General features: G+C 35.9%; 2 protein-coding genes and 1 non-coding gene across 3 annotated transcripts; 1 reads left to right on the top strand and 2 right to left on the bottom strand.

The window, feature by feature from the left end:
* Positions 1–1408: 1408 nt before the first annotated feature.
* On the top strand, positions 1409–4280 carry LOC139892562 (non-specific phospholipase C6). The gene is made up of 3 exons (XM_071875674.1): positions 1409–2528; positions 2989–3165; positions 3799–4280. The coding sequence occupies exons 1-3, from the start codon at positions 1409–1411 to the stop codon at positions 4095–4097; spliced, it is 1596 nt and encodes a 531-aa protein (XP_071731775.1). The 3' UTR covers positions 4098–4280.
* Positions 4281–4574: 294 nt separating this feature from the next.
* TRNAS-CGA (transfer RNA serine (anticodon CGA)) lies at positions 4575–4656 on the bottom strand. Its single transcript has one exon. It is a non-coding gene; the product is annotated as a tRNA-Ser (tRNA).
* A 684-nt stretch (positions 4657–5340) lies between these two features.
* On the bottom strand, positions 5341–7819 carry LOC139892561 (mediator of RNA polymerase II transcription subunit 30). Its single transcript, XM_071875673.1, has 3 exons — positions 7351–7819; positions 5680–5763; positions 5341–5587 (listed from the first exon to the last, which is right to left on the bottom strand). Exons 1-3 carry the CDS (start codon positions 7726–7728, stop codon positions 5489–5491), a joined length of 561 nt encoding a protein of 186 aa, XP_071731774.1. The 5' UTR covers positions 7729–7819; the 3' UTR covers positions 5341–5488.
* Between the last annotated feature and the right edge of the window lie 12206 nt (positions 7820–20025).

The following is a 20025-nucleotide window of genomic DNA, read 5'->3' as shown; positions in this document are numbered from 1 at the left end:
CTTTGAACACCTTAATTGGACCTTACCAACCCACCTTTTTTTTTTTTTTTTTTTTTTAGAAAGGCCAATAAGAATTTTATTAAAATGAAACAAGCTGCAATACAATTCAGCGTGAGGGAACAGAACCCAACATGAAATAGATCAAACTCACGAACAGCAAGACGTTCACATTTACATTTACATTGTTAAAAAAATTGTTTGGCTTGAATAGAAAAAACTTTGTTTTCACATGTCAGAATTGATTATGAATTTTTTCTTTTGAACGGTGATTTTTGCCTCAGCGGATCATTTATTTCAACGACCCTCATTATTTGCACGCAACACACACGTTCGGGCGGAAACCCGAACCTGATCGACGGTATTCGGGAACATCCATACGGGCAATATCCGGGTAAAGGTCCGTAAACGAATCCGTTAAAACCTTCCAAACAGGCTTATTTTAATGAGACACCTCTCACTAAGAGATTTAATTAATATGTGACCTCAACCCAGACATCCCACATAATGTGGGGGTGAACTTGAGAATTAATTGTGTGTGCAAAGATTCGAACACGTATATCCCCTGTGAGAAGAATGCGTCAATCCACAGCACCACGGCCACAAGTTAGTTCAACAGTATATTAAATGTGTTCAACATACCAGACCAGATCGATCCCTAAATTTGTTAGTGTGTGTACCTTTTTAAATCAGAAATAAACTATAGTGCAATGACATAAATTTTTTTAAGAAACCTAAATGTATATTTATATTACAGTATATATTATCGGTTGAAAATATCATAAATATACCAAAAAAAATAAAAAAAAATGCATAATAATACAAAATCATATAATTCCGGTTTTCAAGCCAATGCTTCTTTTGTGAGCGCAAAAAGTCCAAATTCATACGTTGGAATCATATGTAGGCTTTGTATGCATACGGCAGCCATGTCTGCAAATGCGTTTGTTAGAATGAGTGAGGATATTTACACACACATATATAATAACCATTTGTTAATTTTTTTGTCAATATCTTCATATTCACATGCATACATACATCCATTCTTTTCAATTTGCACTTGTGATCATTCTTGGCCCCATTTCATGTCTTTTATTGCCTTCTTAAAAAAACAAATATAGTGGTAAAAAGTATCTTGAATCTTTAATGTAAATGTAATTATGTCGATACAAACACCATTTATGAAGATTGGACCTTTTTTTGAGTTATATTAAATATTACGGAGTATAAATTATGATAAAGAATTGGCATTATTTAAATAACTCCCTCCATCAAAAAAAAAAATAAAAAAATAAAAAAATTAAGTTTCTTGCTTTCTATATTTGTTTTGGTTAAATGCCACTCATTTCTTCCACTCCTTTAGTTTTCATCTTGAAATAGTGAAAAACTTTGAACTTTACCAAAACCCTCCATGGAAAGAAACATTAGAACTTCATTTTCATCCATTTTCTTGCTGTTTCTCACTGTTTCTTGTATCTTTAACCCGACCCATTTTGCAGAAGCATTGGGTCAAGATGGGCAACATCCCATCAAAAGGATTGTAGTGTTGGTTTTAGAAAACAGGTCTTTTGATCACATGATTGGGTGGATGAAAAAAACCATCAATCCATCAATAAACGGTGTCACTGGTTCAGAATGCAACCCAATTCCAACCAACTTGACCCGGAAGCAAGACCAACAAACACAAGAAGATCAATCCATTTGTTTTACTGATGATGCAGAGTATGTGGATCCGGATCCGGGTCATTCATTTGAAGATGTTGAGAAACAGGTTTTTGGGTCCAACCCAATTCCATCAATGACAGGTTTTGTTGAACAAGCATTATCAGTATCAACCAACCTATCTGAAACAGTTATGAAAGGTTTCAAACCTGAAAATGTTCCAATATATGCTAAACTTGTTCAAGAATTTGCGGTTTTCGATAGATGGTTTTCTTCAATTCCGGGTCCAACCCAACCCAACAGACTATTTGTATACTCAGCTACTTCTCATGGGTCAACAAGCCATATCACTAAACAGTTAGCAAAAGGGTATCCACAAAAAACAATCTTTGATTCACTTGTTGAAAATGGTAAAGATTGGGGAGTGTACTATCAAAACTTACCCACAACATTGTTTTATAGAAATATGAGGAGATTGAAGTATGTATTCAAGTTCCATCAATTTAGTACTTTTAAACAACATGCTAAAAATGGTAAGTTACCAAACTTGAGTGTAATTGAGCCAAGATACTTTGATATAAAAGGTTTTCCAGCAAATGATGATCATCCATCACATGATGTTGCAAATGGTCAGAATTTGGTTAAGGAAGTTTATGAGACATTAAGATCAAGTCCACAATGGAATGAGTCACTTTTGGTGATTACATATGATGAACATGGTGGGTTTTTTGATCATGTTAAGACTCCTTATGTTAATGTTCCTAGCCCAGATGGTAATACGGGTCCAGCACCGTCGTTTTTTAAGTTCGATCGGTTGGGTGTTAGAGTCCCAACCATAATGGTCTCTCCTTGGATTAAAAAAGGCACAGGTAAAGTTCCAAATTTTTTTCATTACTTAAGAGTTCAAGATTTCATGATTCGATACTCTTTTCGTATAAAGATTTAAACTTTGTATCTCAACGTATAAAGATTCGAAATTTCTTGATGCCACTTGACAATGTGCGTTTAATAAACTAAACCTTTTCGAGAAAAAAAACATTTATGCCCGTGATACTCATTGAATTAATCTACTACTCAAATATTTACCATTTTAGTACGAATCATATATAATTTCTTGTTTCAAATCGTACATTGTGGCAAGGTTCTATATTTCTTGATTCATATCACACATTTTAGGCAAGTTCAAGATTTATGATTCTAATCACACATGTTGTATCAAGATTTAAGATAAATTTTCTTGCATCGAATCTCTCTTGGTATAAAGATTCAAGATTTTTAGGTTAAAGTTACTATTTTATGTGTTTATATGATGTCATATGTGTAATGCAGTGATTAGTAGCCCAAAAGGACCAACACCCAATTCGGAATATGAACATTCTTCGATCCCTGCAACCATAAAGAAACTATTCAATTTGCGATCCAACTTTTTAACTCATAGAGATGCTTGGGCCGGAACTTTTGAACAGGTCGTTGGCCAACTCAGCTCTCCAAGAACCGATTGCCCAGGTTAGATTCGTCATAGTTAACACACACTAGTTAAATTTTTGGACGCTATGTTATAATTTTGATCAGAGTTTACAATTTTGACTGATTATTATGTGTGTCAATATGGGTCATGGTTTATCTGTAACGGATCAAATGGATGAACACTAAAAGTGAAAGTCATCCAATGTGTATTTCTTACTACTTAAAATCTTCTAAAATATGTTAATGATTAGAAGTTATACCTGGCAAAGCAAACCCAAAGTCTTAAAATGGGTCAAATGGGTTTGTCTAAAATCTAACCCATTTAGACCCGAGCTGTTTGACCAGTCTAAAAATTCTTACCGACCGTTTCGACCCAAAAACCGTTCAGGTCTCCACCCAACCTGCCCGTTTGCCAGGTATAATAAAAGTAAACAAACCTGCTTCAGCCCACACTAAAAACAACCTGTTCAACCAAAGCCTATTTGGACAGATTACCTTAACGCCCATTTTGACTCATGTATAACAGTTGAGCCGATTTGGGTCATGTTTATCCGTAACTAGTTAAATAGCTAAACGGGTTGAAAGTGATCCGGAATGCGTTGTTAAAGACTAAATCTTTATAAACATGTTCTTCGGTTAACTAAGTACTCATGAACTTACTGTTGAATGCAGAGGTTCTGCCTGAAGCTGCACCGTTGAGAAAAACCGAGCCAGATGAAACTCGAGGACTATCTCAGTTTCAAAGTGAAGTGGTTCAATTAGCAGCCGTACTTAACGGTGACCATTTCTTGAGCAGTTTTCCGGACGAAATGGGCAAGAAAATGAGTGTAAAGGAAGCTCATACGTACGTAACTGGGGCAGTTTCAAGGTTCATCACTGCTAGTAAAGAAGCTATTAACTTAGGTGCAGATGAATCTGCAATTGTCGATATGAGATCTTCACTCACTACTAGAAAAGTGATTCATAACTAACAAATCATCACACGGCTAAGTCTTGGAACATATGTAATCATGTAGTATCGTTTTGTCCTGGTTTAAACTAAATGGTTCGAGCCGGATTTTGTGTGGAAATGATCTATAAATATATAGAATTACCCTGTAAACTTTTACAATCTGGCTATGATTGTAGTACTAATGTATCATATATATGCAAACTTCTGGTTAGTTTCTTCGACAGTTGAGACTCATTTTGTTAAGATGTTTCATACACAGAGTACTTTAATAAGATAAAATAAAAAACATTTTGCTTACAATAATTATAAGGACTATGATTAGCAACTATAAATCAAATAAAGTTATTCTTTCAATTACTAACTCATACATATATTTAGGATGTTGAAAATAATGGCCTCTTCTATTAAAGTTAGAAATAAGTAAACTTAATTGATTTGATTTATAGATCAAAATCAACTGCAAATATATAGAAAAACATAAAACTTAAAAACAGGTCGTCAACAGCAGGATTCGAACCTGCGCAGGCAAAGCCCAACAGATTTCGAGTCTGTCTCCTTAACCACTCGGACATGTTGACAACTTGAATTTATTTACCTATATTTTATACTTATCTATATCAAAAGAACGCAGAAATTTTAAACTTTTCAATTCGGGTATTATTATTAAAATCTTGGGCTTCTCTCATATTACCATCACTACATCAAAACTCGGACTCTGTCATTAGTTTTGTTAGTCTCTAAATCAAGGGTAACCGTTTTTCTTCATATTTCAAGATATTGTGCAACATTTTAGACCACTTAATTGAACATTGATAATACAAAGGTAAAATTTTTCATAAATAAATTAGATGATAGGATTAAGAGCAAGTAGTGATGATCACACGTCACATGTTGTAACAAATAGGCAGAATCTAGTGAAGTTATGAATCGTTAAGAGCAAGTGTACAATTCAAAAAGGTTTTTAAAGTGATTAATGATAAGTGATAACATATGTTGAACATATTGCCCTAATTAATACGGAGTATAAGTTATGATGAACATACTATTGCTTGGGCAACTACGTCTACAAGAACCAACTGCACAAACAGTTCTGATCCAATTACACTAATGGGTCAATTTGCTTCATCATTTGTTCATATCATGTAAAAAAATGTAGTAACACGGGTAACAGGTCAAAAGTCGATCCAAAGCCATGTTATGTATCACTTTACACAGTTAGAAAATACAACAATACTGCATACCACTAATGACGTTAGAAAGTAAAACGCGAAATGATCTGTAGATTTCCATGTAAACTTTTGTACCAAATTACAATTTAACTGAACTGTTATGGAGTATATCGTTATACGATCCTAAACTTGAATACAACTAATTAAAAGGTAAAGTTTCACCAACATCTACCAATAGAGTTCATAAAGTAACAGGACTTTGCCAAGCTGAAACGTCTGTAATGAGCTCTCGAACCTGATCTATAAGAAGCTTTAAATGCTTGTTTTTATTTTCAAGCTCCTGCAATGTAAAGAAAAACACATTTTAAAAGAGTCTGCAGTAAATGATTTAAACACTTGTGTTTATTTCCAAGCTCCTGAAACGTGGTATACCTTTCTTAAGGCAGAAGCCCGCTCTTCCAGATTCTCCGTATCCATATCATCAGTTGACATAGGATCAACATCATAAGCCTTGGCCTTCATTTAGTAGAAACAAATGGGAAGTCAATAGCAAAAAAAAATAAATAAATAAATAAATAAAAAATTAAAAAATAGCATGGTAGATTAAAGGAAACACTTTTTCAAACCATAATCCACGTTAGACCACAAACAAGAAGGAAAGGAATACCAACGACCAATTGGTTGAATGGTACCCGGCTCCCATGAACCCCGGGCCCGCAGTTGTATACCCCTTGCCAAATATGGGGTGCAGGTTCGAATCTGGCCTGCGCCAACTGTTGGGTATTGGGGGGAGGAGTTTTACACGGTATACTTAGCCCTTACGGGGTGGGCGGTATAGGTGCTACGGCACACGGTGTCAGGGTTTCACCGCCAAATTAAACCTTTTGCCAAGAAGGAAAGGAATGTAATTTGCATCATCATTGCCATTTCACACTGGCCATGAAAGCTGAACATATCAGTACTTGAGCCAACACTGATCCTAATATACGAACATAAAAAAAACCGTACTCTCTGGATGGGGTAATTATGTTTTGACTTAGTATCAGCATGGTACATGGTTTGTTGTAACAAGTACTAGGGGCACTCCAAGGTGCAAAATGTCCAGGATGCAGAGGGGCACAATTTTTTATAAAAAGATACTAACACTTATAAATTACTTGTACATAGCAAAATAACATGAAAGAGGTCAGAATTACAGGTTTTGCTGTATTTTCATGTATATAGCACTAATAATCATGCAATATACAAGACCAAACAAGATTACTATTCATAAAATATAACAAATGCCGTAATAGAGATTATATATGTAAGCAAACTCTTGGACCAACTATCTAGTGACACTTTAGATATTTTTTCTGAACATCAATACGGGTGGGATCACCCAGAGGGACTTAACCACCCACGCGTTCATCTCCCGCAGTTACATAACCCGCCCCCAACTCAGTGGCGTGGCGACTCCACACTATAAGCAGTGGGGTCCCGTGACCCCGCTAGTCCGGAAATTTTTTTAACGAAGTACTCTTCAGATTATACAGGACACCACTAAATTTTACTACAGGACCCCATATAATATTAGGATTTGTAGTTTTTTGGAGGTAAACAACCGCTAAAGTACCCTTCAATTATATTTAGCTGGAAAAAAAAAATTAGGACCCCATTGCGTTTTAATCCTGGATTCGCCACTGCCCCACCTGCTGCCCAGGAGGAAACCTAGCCCAATCCGAGGGCATTGGCGGTAAAACCCCCCTCCCCCACTGCCCCCGCAGCGCGATGTGCGGAAAGCACCCTTGGGTGGAATTCAAGGGTAAGGGGGGCAACCTTGTATGTAATGCTGCACCCCACAGGAGTCGAAGGCAGGCCATTACCAGAGAGATTGATGTAAGCAAACTCTTGAACAATTTAAATCTTATATATTTACATGGTTACACCAATACTATCCGCCTGGGATCAATAAAAAGTACTCCGTAACAAGATAATGAGAACGCAAGATTTAGCTACAGTTACTTAAGATATAGTAAGTGTATCATATTACTAAACTACAATTACTTAAGAAGGTGCGTAAGGTGGACATAATTAATTAAAAACAGAGCACAACACATATACCTTTCTAGAATTAGGAATAGCAACGACAACCGATCGAAGAGCAGTAACGGACGATTTGTAACGGAGACGAGCTTCATCGAGAGCACCACCGCCCATTTCAAAGTGATGACCGCCATCGGATGACGTGGCAATAGCGCCGTTACTATCTCCGTTAGATTGAACGTGATGGCCGTTACTGTTATTGATAGAGGGAGGTGGTGGTGGTGGAGAAGAAGTTGATGATTTGGACCATAAATTAGGGTTACAGAGTTCATCATTCATTGAAGATAGAATTTGATATGCTGATTCAATTGTATCTTCTAAATGCTTTTGACCTTCCATTGCTAATTCTTGTGTTGATTTCTGACTTGTGACGGTCGTGCTGCTAGTGTCTTCCATTGATTTGATTTGATTTGATTTGATGTGGAAGTTGAATGGAATTAGAATTGGGGATACAAGGTTTTCACTTACAAACCCTAATGTGTTCTCCAGTAAGAAAAAAGAATGGGATGGGAAGGGGAAAGAGAATAAACGAAAAATGTACTAATACCGTTAATGACAGTGTGTATTGTTACACTAGTACATGTTAACGGACCACTCTTCGGCCTCCATATTATTTAATCCATTAACTACTAATGGCAAGTTATATATTAATGGGCTATTGGTGGGCTCCTTTTAGTGGATCATCTTTAGTGGGCTTGACCATCTCTTTTCTATATAAGGAAGAATAGAGAAAGATTTCTGGAAGATTCATTCTACACATACAAAACACAATACTTGAGAGGAGAAACTCCTTCTCCTCTCATTAATATTCATGGAGGCTCGGCAAAAGTCTACCACCACCAAACCGCCCTCTTTACCACCATCGATGAGAACTATCTCGACGGGTTAACACGGCCACCCGGAGTGTAAAGAGGCGGTTCCCCTCACAAGTTGCACTCAGGTCAGTTTTGGCTTGATCATTTGGCGCCATCCGTGAGACCCGCTACAAAAAGTCTCACTTTTTCTTTTTTTTTTTTTTTTTTTTTTTATCATAATGAGTCTGGCCTGACTCGTTCATGTATGTAAGGTCTCATTAATTTATTTTACCGAACTAATGGATTCTACACTAAAATAGGTGCAGAATTTACGTTTGGTCCATGTTCATTCTTACTGCTTGAATATGACCAATAGGCGTAATACATACACCCACTGATGCACTTTATTTTTCCGTTAGGGTATAAATTGACTCATCCACTTGAACACTTATATCTATTTAAGTAGAAATCAGAACATGTGTGATTAATATGTTTGATGAACATGCATGTAATTTCCAAAAGGTTTTAATGAACATGGATTCTAAAAGGATTCAATTTGGTAACCGACTCATCAGTTTTACAACCGTCAATTTTGTTAAGTAACCGTCGAATTACTCATGATACGCACTTGATATTTGTTGGTGAATTATATTCATTGAACTTGAATTGTTCCATGTGTAGGATTAATGTGTAATGTAGAACATATAACTATATGGCTAAATTCATTTGAGTCTTCGGGGTCACACATATATACACCTAGACATCAAATAAAATATATGTATGATGTATATATATTACTCAAGTATCAAAATAAATTAAAATACTTAAATAAATAAATTAATTGTTTAGTTAATTTATTATTTAATTGAAAATTTGATTTTCATTAAGAAAGATTTTATTTTACTTTCTCAATAAGTTGAAAAGATTGATTCAATATACTCCGGATCTTGCTAATTTGTTTTTATTACTTTATGTGTCAATCAAGATCAAATTTGTTGGTATAATATATTTACCATCCCTAAATTTATGGAGCTTTTTAGCCAAGTGGGAATTTAAAAATAGCTACAACAAAGTTTTATACATTCAATATAAATATATGTTCTCTCTCTTACGTGAAAGACAATTTTTTTGAGAATATGTAATTTTTGGAGTGCAATTGAAAAGAATAACCATATTTTTGTTGATCATTGTGGCACGAGTTATAAAGCAAGCTCACTAGTTTTCTAGTTCGATCTTTTTGAAAAGTAGCCTGAAAGCTTATACGGAGTATTATTGATTTGATAGAGTTATTATTATAATAATTTGATTATTATAATAATTACTTGAGTTTGGACTAGCATCCATTGGTGTCGCTTGAAAGTGTAGTGGACTATCCAAAGAGACGGTCATACTTTTGATCGTAAGTTTCTCTCCGTCTCATCAATTCTCCAAGAAAGGTATATCGTTAACTCCTCTTTTGTTTTATATTCATGACAATTATTATGGTGTAACTGGACCATTGGAAAAGATTAATCGTGTGCATGTTTCATTAAATAAGTGAAAATTTAATCTTGTTAAATTTTGTTCATAAAATAATAAAAGATTATTATTTTAACTATCCGCTGCGTTAATCTGTTTTGGTAAAAGTACACGCGATTTTCCAACAGTGGTATCCGAGCCGCTTTTACACCATCTTAATTGTCGTGTGACTATTCTTTAGATTTAGCTTTGTGGTATATTGGTGAAAGTCGGAACCTTTTTGGTTTTTAAAGTCAACTCGGTTGATCTAGACTTAACCTCATGACGCACAAATATGATTGAAAGAATATCACTATTTTAAATTGTAGATTTAATTGTTATGGCTTGAATATTTATTATAATTGTTGATTATTTTATTCCATTGTTATACACATGCATTGTAACCATGGACAAGCCATATTTAAGTTTTAATAATGTAGTTATTAAAATTGTGATTGCACACATAGCCCATAATGCCCCGACCTATGTATGATTGTTGATTACGGCAATATTATGTCATGTTGATTATTTATTAGAAAGGCCATTTTGAAGCCAAAGTTGTATTATATTTATTTTTCATTTTCATAGTATTGTATTTAAGTTTATTCTAAATTGTAAAAGTATTAGATTAATTGTATTTTTCAATTTTAAATAAATGTAACAAGATGAAGATTGAAGATAAAATACAACATGTTTTTGGCTTAGAAGATGGTGAACAGGTCAAGTAGACAACGATGGCGTTTGTCAAGTTTTCACTTGATTCTTGAATCAAGTGGGAGCTACGATATTACCCTTAGTTTGACCTCTTGATCCCATGTCGGCTCATGAGATCAAGCATAGGATTTTTGGACTAGGCTATGTGTGTGTGATGCATGGTATGGTTGTGTTTTATTTTTCCGCATTTATATTTAATTGTTGATTATAATATATGTTAAATGTTTTTGATGAAAACATCAAATAAAAATAATAACGAGTTTCAAAGGTTAAAATTGATGATTTTAAAAAGTTAAACTCTAACGAGTTTAAAGTTAAATAATTTTTTTTTTAAACTCAAATAATATATATGAGCGACATCTTTTAAAAATGTTTTAAAATGATACACAATGTGTATTTGTTATTTTTTATATAAAATAAAATAACAAACTAGACGCATAAACACGATCGACATATAAAAAAAATTTGGTTAAAATGATTTTTAACAAATAGTGTAGCGAATCTTGTGTGCATGCATTATTCGTTAACACAAACATTTTCAAAATACCCGTCAAATTTAAGTCATGCCATCCAATGAGCTTGCAAACACTCCCCGTTATTTTTTAATTACGGTGAGACCTAATCGAATTATAGCCACGAGGTGGATTTTCAGTTACGAGTGAGACTAGGCTGAATTTTCACTATTTTCAAATTGAACGACTTAATCGTATTCACGGTGAGACCTGAGTTCGAGGCAAGGATGGGACAAACATGCCAATAGATAATAGTGGTTTGTTCGACTACACATATCTCAAGGTCCCATAAAGATCTAAGAGTTGCAAATGTGATGCAATTGGTACTCGCTACCTACCAGTAGACTCTATAACTGCTAGCTGATCAACAGATGTAGTTATGGAACCTCTATGTGGATCTTAGGCTTTCGTAAATTAATTATTTTTAAATATATTAAAACTTGGGTAATTAATTTATTAAAGTATTATATCGAAAATACTAAAATTGAACCTTGTTCTTTTGTAGATGTCAAACAATCAAAACGTAAACCAAAACACCCTCCGTTCTTTGTTGAAAAAGGAGAAACTCAATGGTTCAAACTTCCTCGATTGGTACCGCAACCTGAGAATTGTTCTCAAATATGAAGGGAAGTTGAACAAAATTGAAGAACCCTTACCCGAAGCTCCTCCTGAGACAGCTACTGCTGCTCAAAAGAATGCTTATCAGAAGTTGTTTAATGAGCAAGAGAAGATAGCTTTAATCATGTTTGCTAGTATGACTTCTGACCTCCAAAAGGAAATGGAAGATCGTACAACATATGATATGATGACTGAGCTGAAAAATATGTTTCAAAAACAGGCTAGTCAAGAGTTATATGAAACTTATAAGCTTCTTCAAACATACAAAATGGAGGAGGGTCAATCAGTGAGCTCTCATGTCTTGAAAATGAAAAGCTACATTGACCGATTGAAAAAACTTGGAACTACCTTGCCGCCTAACTTGGCTGTGAACACGGTTTTGGTTTCACTACCAAAATCGTATCACCAATTTGTAATGAATTACAATATGCAAGGTTGGGAGAAATCTCTGGCAGAGGTGCACTTGATGCTCAAAACTGCTGAACAGGATATTCCATATAAGGTTTTCAATCCAGGTGTCCTGATAATTAGGGATGGTAAGGTGAGAAAGAATAAGCCGAAAACTTGGGGAAAAGGAAAAGGCAAGTCAATTGCTAAGAAAAAAATTCCACCACCTCCCAAGAAAGAAAACCCAGCGAAAGACGCCGAATGTTTTCACTGCAGAAAAGTTGGCCACTGGAGGAGAAACTGTCCTTCCTACCTATCTGAGTCGAGAAAAGGCAAAGCTGGCCAGACCAGCAAATCAGGTATATTTCATATACAGTTATATACTTTTTCTTGTGATTCCTGGATTTTTGATACTGGTTGTGGTACTCACATCTGTAACAATATGCAGGGAATGAGAAGAAGTAAGAGACTGAAGAACAACACACTAGACTTAAGAGTGGGGAATGGGGCTCGAGCTGCTGTCGAAGCTATTGGCACCTATGAGCTTACTCTACCTAGTGGTCTTATTGTTTTGTTGGAACAATGTCATTATACTCCTAGTATTACGAGCAATATAATTTCAGTTTCCCTTCTGAAAAATGTTGGTTTTGAACTTACATTTATGCACTTTGGTATTTCAGTTTCTAAGAATAATGTATTTTATTTTAATGCTATTCCACGTGATGGTATTTTTGAAATTGATATGCATGGTGTAATTTCAAATAATAATTCTGTATATACATGTACTGCCAAACGAGTCAAGAAAGACTTGAATAATACCTATCTATGGCATTGTCGTCTTGGTCATATAAACAAACAACGCATTTCAAAACTCCAATCTGATGGGCTTTTGGAATCAACTGGCTCTGAGTCATTTGATGTACGCGAGTCATGTTTATGTGAAAAGATGACAAAGGATCCTTTCTCCGGTTTAGGTGAAAGAGCTAAAGATCTTTTAGGACTAATACATACTGATGTATGTGGCCCTTTTAGAACTATGTCTAGAAATGGTGAATCATACTTCGTTACATTTACTGATGATTATAGTAGATATGGTTATGTTTACTTGCTGAAACATAAACATGAAGTTTTTGAAACATTCAAAATCTTCCAAAATGAAGTAGAGAATCAACTTGGAAAGACCATTAAAGCCCTTCGCTCTGATCGGGGAGGGGAATATATGAGTCAAGAGTTTTTGGACCACCTGAAGAATTGTGGGATTGTCTCACAGTTCACTCCACCTTACACACCACAGCACAATGGTGTGTCGGAACGGAGGAATCGAACTTTACTTGATATGGTTCGATCTATGATGAGTCTAACTACTCTACCAATATCTTTTTGGGGTTATGCATTAGAGTCTGCTGCACGCATACTCAATATGGTTCCAACCAAGAAGGTAGAAAAGACACCATATGAGTTATGGTATGGAAAGAGTCCTAAGTTATCTTATTTGTAAGTCTGGGGTTGTGAAGCGTATGTGAAACGTGACACTTCAAACAAGTTAGAACCCAGAGGTATCAAATGTCAGTTTGTGGGATACCCAAAGGAAACAATGGGTTACTATTTTTACTACCAAGCTGAAAACAAAGTGTTTACTGCTCGGTTTGCTGAATTCTTTGAAAGAGATCTTCTCTTACAAGAAGTCAGTGGGAGTAAAGTAGATCTTGAGAAAATTCAAGAATCACAAAGTAACACACTTTCTGAAGGCACTAGCCAACCGCATGTTGAAGCTGAACACACTGTTGGTGAGCCAGAACGTGTTGCACCTATACTTCGTAAATCTAGTAGAACTCCTCATCAACCTGAGAGGTTAAATCTTCTGATTAATTCAGATGAACCTCATCTAGGGGATTATGATGAACCCTCTAGCTACGGTGAAGCCATGTCAGATCCAGAATCTAACAAATGGCGAGTTGCTATGAAGGCAGAGATGCAGTCCATGAAAGATAATCAAGTATGGGACTTGATTGATCTTCCACCCAATTGCAAGACAGTGGACAGTAAATGGGTCTTCAAGAAGAAGGCTGATATGGACGGTAATGTAAATACTTTTAAGGCTCGGTTGGTGGCAAAAGGTTATACTCAAACTCAAGGAATTGATTATGAGAAAACTTTTTCACCAGTCGCAAGCATTAAATCAATTAGGATACTTATTGCCATAGCTGCTTTTCATGATTATGAAATATGACAAATGGATGTCAAAACCGCTTTCCTAAATGGCGACCTAAGCGAGGACGTATATATGGTTCAGCCGGAAGGGTTTGTGAATCCTAATCATTCTACTAAAGTATGCAAGCTTCTAAAATCCATTTATGGATTAAAGCAAGCATCCAGGAGCTGGAATCTTAAGTTTGATCAGAAAATCAAAGAGTTTGGTTTTTCTCAAAACCAAGATGAGCCCTGTGTTTACATTAGAGCTAGTGGGAGCAAAGTTGTCTTCTTGATCTTGTATGTTGATGACATACCACTTATTGAAAATGACATTCCAACTTTGCAAGATGACAAATCTTGGCTTGGAAAATGTTTTGCCATGAAAGATCTTGGAGAAGCTAAGTATATATTCTTGGAATCAGGATCTATAGAAATAGATCCAAAAGGCTTATTGATTTGAGTCAAAGTACATACATTGACAAAATCTTGCGAAGATTTAACATGCAAAACTTCAAGCGCGGAGCATTACCCATGCAAAAGGGCATAACCTTGAGCAAGTCTCAAAGTCCTATCACACCTGATGAGATAAGACGAATGAAATGTGTTCCGTATGCTTCGGCTATAGGATCCATTATGTATGCCATGTTATGTACTAGACCTGATGTCTCGTTAGCTTTGAGTTTGACGAGTCGTTATCAACAGAATCTAGGTGAAGAACATTGGATTGCTGTTAAGAGCATTCTTAAATATTTGCGGAGAACTAAAGATATGTTCTTGGTTTACGGTGGTTTGGAAGAAGAGTTGAGTATTAGATGTTATACATATGCTAGTTTCCAAACTGATTGAGATGATTCTCGATCCCAGTCAGGGTATGTCTTTGTCATGAATGGCGGGACAGTTGATTGGAGAAGCTCAAAGCAGAGCACAGTTGCACAGTCTACAACGGAAGCAGAATACATCGCTGCCTCAGAAGCTGCTCAAGAAGCTGTCTGGATTAGGAAGTTTATTGCTAAACTCGGAGTAGTTCCCAGCATTGAATCCCCTATGGAAATGTACTGTGATAATTCAAGTGCTATTATGCTTGCGAAAGAATCACGTGTACGTAAAGGTAGCAGACACATTCTTCGAAAGTTTGACTACATTCAAGAAGTCGTTGAGAGGAATGATATTAGTATTCTTAAGGTTCATACAGATGATAATGTGGCTGACCCGTTCACGAAGCCCATGACACACAACAAGCATGATGATCATGCTAGTAGTATTGGACTTCGTTATGCTGCTGATATTTTTAATTTGTAATTTAGTATTTGAATATTTTTGAAACATTAAACAGTTTTATCATAATGAATTGATATATTGATGGTATGATCGTTTTCATATATATCACTGTGTTCTATATTAGCATGTTTAATCCATGAGTAATTGTTGATTATTCAAAATCTCCATAATCAATCATGTTATGGGAATAACATGAATTAAGATTAATATGAAGTTTTGGTTATATTTATTGATGATAAATAGTTAACTTGTAGAGACCAAAATTCATATGTATTCATTGATGATGAATATTGGAATGACCCATCCGAGATGTCACTACATGGATCATTGTCAGTAGTGAATCTTTTAGTGATTATGTCTTTATGTCCTTAGACTTGAGATGCACGCCAATTTTGATGTGTGGAACATTGTACTTTGATATGGTTAAACGCTGTCCTGAATAAGGCTGTTATAAAGGTCATTATTGGGTATAATGTAAAGCTCGTGATAGACACGTGTATTCAATATATGATTTGTTCCTCTAAAATGTTTGGAGTTAGATACTTTTGAGCTCCTCGATGAATGAATAAGATATTTGTGTGGCCACATCCAGATGCAATTAAGATGATACTTAATTAATTTGGTGATCTAATTCAGTTCTAAGATCGAGAAATAAAATTGTTAAACAAATGAGAATGACCGATGATCCATATCTCAAGTTTAACTAAAGTATCTGAAACAAAAAGGACGAATGACATTTAACACTTACTATAAGCAGTTCTGATAAACTACCCTCACGTGAATTTAGGAACAGTGACCTGTTGCTAGACGGTATTCATTGTTTGTATAGTTACTTGGTGTTGTGTCATGCACAAGTGGGAGTCTGTAGGATTAATGTGCAATGTACAACATATAACTATATGGCTAAATTCATTTGAGCCTTCGGGGTCACACATATATACACATAGACATCAAATAAAATATATGTATGATGTATATATATTACTCAAGTATCAAAATAAATTAAAATACTTAAATAAATAAATTAATTGTTTAGTTAATTTATTATTTAATTGAAAATTTGATTTTCATTAAGAAAGATTTTATTTTACTTTCTCAATAAGTTGAAAAGATTGATTCAATATACTCCGGATCTTGCTAATTTGTTTTTATTACTTTATGTGTCAATCAAGATCAAATTTGTTGGTATAATATATTTACCATCCCTAAATTTATGGAGCTTTTTAGCCAAGTGGGAATTTAAAAATAGCTACAACAAAGTTTTATACATTCAATATAAATATATGTTCTATGTTCTATCTCTTACGTGAAAAACAATTTTTTGAGAATATGTAATTTTTGGAGTGCAATTGAAAAGAATAACCATATTTTTTGTTGATCATTGTGGCAGGAGTTATAAAGCAAGCTCACTAGTTTTCTAGTTCGATCTTTTTGAAAAGTAGCCTGAAAGCTTATACGGAGTATTATTGATTTGATAGAGTTATTATAATAATTTGATTATAGTCTCCACTCTCATCCGTCATCTACGGTACTATCAATCACTGATTATTCGCACAATTCTATCACTGATTATTCGCACAATTCTATTTTGATCAGCTCTAATTACTTCAAATTCGTTTAAATTAAGATAATATTAACCTAATTTATTAGCGAAAGTTACGTATCCAGTTAGATTAAAAGTTCAGTAAACAGCGTGCTACTGTAATTTGTAGAATTTTATTTACGAATCGTAGTTGATTCCAATGTTTATTTATCTGCTATCAAAACTGTCTTTTACAGATCCATTATTATATTCATGTATGTGGATAAGGTAATGTTTGTACAGATCCAGATCTGATTCCTTTTTCTCTGATTAGTTCATTTCAATTCCTGTAAAATTCGTATTATTAAAATACAAATGAAATTAAGTTCGCACAATTTCCATTTCATCTTCTGCTAACTTTCATCCCCATTTCCAATTTCTTCTCACCAAATTCCCACCACCGTAAAACCACCCTAATCCACCCAACTTCCACCACCAAAGTGTAAAAATGGAGTGTGTGAGAGAGAGTGAGAGGGGAGAGAGTGAGAGGAGAGAGAGTCATGCACACAGGTTTAGTACGACGGGGCAGAGAGATCGCGGAGAGGGAAAGCCTAGGGTTCCGACGACAACAAAGTTTTTCGGGCATCGTTTGACATCATTTATGTTCTTTAATTTCGGTGATCATTGGGCTATTTCTGATCTTTGGCGGGTCTTCAAGCAATTCGGCGATCTTAGGGACATCTACTTGGCAGGCAAACGACTAAGAAATGGACTCAAGTTCGCTTTTGCTAGGTTCCATGGTGTTGGAGATGAAGCACAGTTTCTTCGTCGACTAGAAAGCATAACGTTTGATTCAAGACCAATTAGGGTTTTTAGAGCCGTCAACCGTTCGCAAAACCCTGACTCAAATCGTTTCAATACCAGGCCTGTTTTTCAAGGCAACGGACCAAAAGGTAATACTGGTGGTGCTGTCTGGATACCAAAGGGGTCATCAAAGGTGGGCACTAGTCGTGGAGATGATTTTCCGGCTCTCAATGAGGTATTCGGTGAACCTAAATCTAGGTTATTCGGTGAACCTAAACCTCAGGAGGATTTAAGAACACTGCTGATCAAATCTAGATCGAGAAAGGCCTGGAAATCGGAAGAAGCTGAAAGGTTTCGTACGGTGGAGGTTGAAGATAACTCTCCATTGGTGGGGATGGAAGATTGTATTATTGTTGGTGAACTGAAAAACATTGGTGCACTTAACCTTATTACCACGATAGGGCTGGCTAACGGATACGATGGTATACATATTAAGTACATTGGTGGCCTACATGTGTTATTGATATGTGCCAACAGTGTTACGGCCAAAAATATTGTATGTGATGCTAATTCGCCGGTGAAAAAGTGCTTTAATGAGTTAAAATTGTGGGATGGCCGTTCAGTCAATTCGGGTAGATTAACGTGGGTCGAGATCATAGGGGTTCCGTTTAAATATTGGTCTTGTAGTACCTTTAAATCAATTGCGGAGTGGTGGGGGCCAGCCCTGGATTTCAAGAATTGCAATATTATTCGAGGTAATCAAAATCTAATTTCTGGTAAAGTCTTGATTCATACTAAGAATGACGAACGCATCAATGGAATAGTAAAATTGGTCGCAGGCATCTGGTGCAAACATGTTGGTATTTCAGAATGTGATGATAAAATAGAACTTGATTTGGAAAATATTCCACAGTCGGATTGGGACAGCTCGGAAGATGAGGAAGAAATTCCGGATTCTTTGTCCGGTGATGACGCTTCCGATGAACTTGAAGATGGGGAGATTCGATCGGAAAAAGGTCAGGTGAATGGTGGCGGTCATGGCAGCTTACCATTGCAGGTGGAAGATGATGGGTCTTCCTGCATGGGAATTAAGCAACCTTTTGATAAAGATAATAATGATGATGCTTTTTTGTCCAATGTGCAAGAATCACCTATAGATGCAAATATCTCCAAGTCCAAGACTCCGGATACCAAGGTGAGGTCTGATGTCTCGAATAAAAAAGTAAATCCTGAGGGCTGTTATTCGGGTACTAGTGTTGGGTCAGCTCACTTCAACTTAAATGGGCCCAACTTTCATGTTGATAAATCTGGCCCAGTATCTCGTGATAATCCAGCAAAGGTGCTTAGTGTTGATGGGCCTATTAATCAAAATAAGTTTAATGTCATTAGGTCGGCCGATCCAAGAGATAATGTGGTGATAGAGGATCTCGGTGATACCGATTGCTCATCGGATGAAGAAGAATGTAAAAGTCCAGTTAAGAACTACGGTGGTGACGGGGTGGAGAAGGCTAAGATTTCCGGTGATACATCCTCGTTGAATGTTATGGATACCGCTAACAACTATTTGCCTAAAAAAGCAAGTAAAGGGGTTGTTTATGCTTCTGATTCGTCCAATTGCTGCTGGAATTCCATCGGCAACTGGAAAGCTTCATCGAAAATTTTACATGCGAAAAAATCGACTAGGAAAGGGAAAGGCGTTGAGGATCCAAGTGGGATTAATTGTGTGACATGTGGTAGTAGAAGATCGAAACTGAGTAAGAAGCCATCGTCGTCTAGGAATAGCAAGAAGAAGGAGGTGAGCCAATTGATATCGGAAAACAGTATTGGAGTTGAGGAATTCGGCACCAATCTTGGTCTAAAATGGACCAAGAAAGATATGTAAGTGTCTTCTTTCTCTGTTCGTATCTTCTTTTTATTTATGAAGATTATTTCCTTAAACATTCGTGGGTTCGGGTCCGGGAAAGAAAGTAAGTTTGGTGATGTTAAAAGCTTATGTTTGGTCGAAAGGCCCTCTATTCTAGCATTTCAAGAAACTAAATGTCATAACCTTGTCGACAATTGAATATTCGGGCTTTGGGGTTCTAATGATTGTGGGTATGTTCAAAAAGAAATGATTGGTAAGTCGGGGGGACAATTAATAATTTGGGATAAAAACATCTTCGAGGTTTATAGTGAGCTAATTGGTGACTTTTTTATTGCTATACGGGGGAAATGGAAACAGTCGGGAAATGAATCGATTATTGTCAATGTGTACGGTCCGCATGATGACGCCAATAAATGTAAGTTTTGGGATTCGCTTGACAAGATCTTGTGTATTGATGGTGTGTCGTGGGTCATTTGTGGGGACTTTAATGAGGTTAGAGATAAGTCGGAA

The sequence above is a fragment of the Rutidosis leptorrhynchoides genome, chromosome 2 (assembly GCF_046630445.1).
Source record: "Rutidosis leptorrhynchoides isolate AG116_Rl617_1_P2 chromosome 2, CSIRO_AGI_Rlap_v1, whole genome shotgun sequence".
NCBI lineage: Eukaryota > Viridiplantae > Streptophyta > Magnoliopsida > Asterales > Asteraceae > Rutidosis > Rutidosis leptorrhynchoides.
This window is presented reverse-complemented; position numbering and strand designations above follow the sequence as displayed.

What these genes read in the sequence shown, in the direction of transcription:
- LOC139892562 (XM_071875674.1), top strand. Translation starts at nt 1,409, where the DNA reads ATGGAAAGAAACATTAGAACTTCATTTTCATCCATTTTCTTGCTGTTT. An exon ending in TTGGATTAAAAAAGGCACAG is followed by an intron (nt 2,529 to 2,988) that starts GTAAAGTTCCAA and finishes TGTGTAATGCAG; the next exon opens with TGATTAGTAGCCCAAAAGGA. An exon ending in TCCAAGAACCGATTGCCCAG is followed by an intron (nt 3,166 to 3,798) that starts GTTAGATTCGTC and finishes TGTTGAATGCAG; the next exon opens with AGGTTCTGCCTGAAGCTGCA.
- LOC139892561 (XM_071875673.1), bottom strand. Translation starts at nt 7,728, where the DNA reads ATGGAAGACACTAGCAGCACGACCGTCACAAGTCAGAAATCAACACAA. An exon ending in CTATTCCTAATTCTAGAAAG is followed by an intron (nt 5,764 to 7,350) that starts GTATATGTGTTG and finishes TACTAAATGAAG; the next exon opens with GCCAAGGCTTATGATGTTGA. An exon ending in GGGCTTCTGCCTTAAGAAAG is followed by an intron (nt 5,588 to 5,679) that starts GTATACCACGTT and finishes TTTACATTGCAG; the next exon opens with GAGCTTGAAAATAAAAACAA.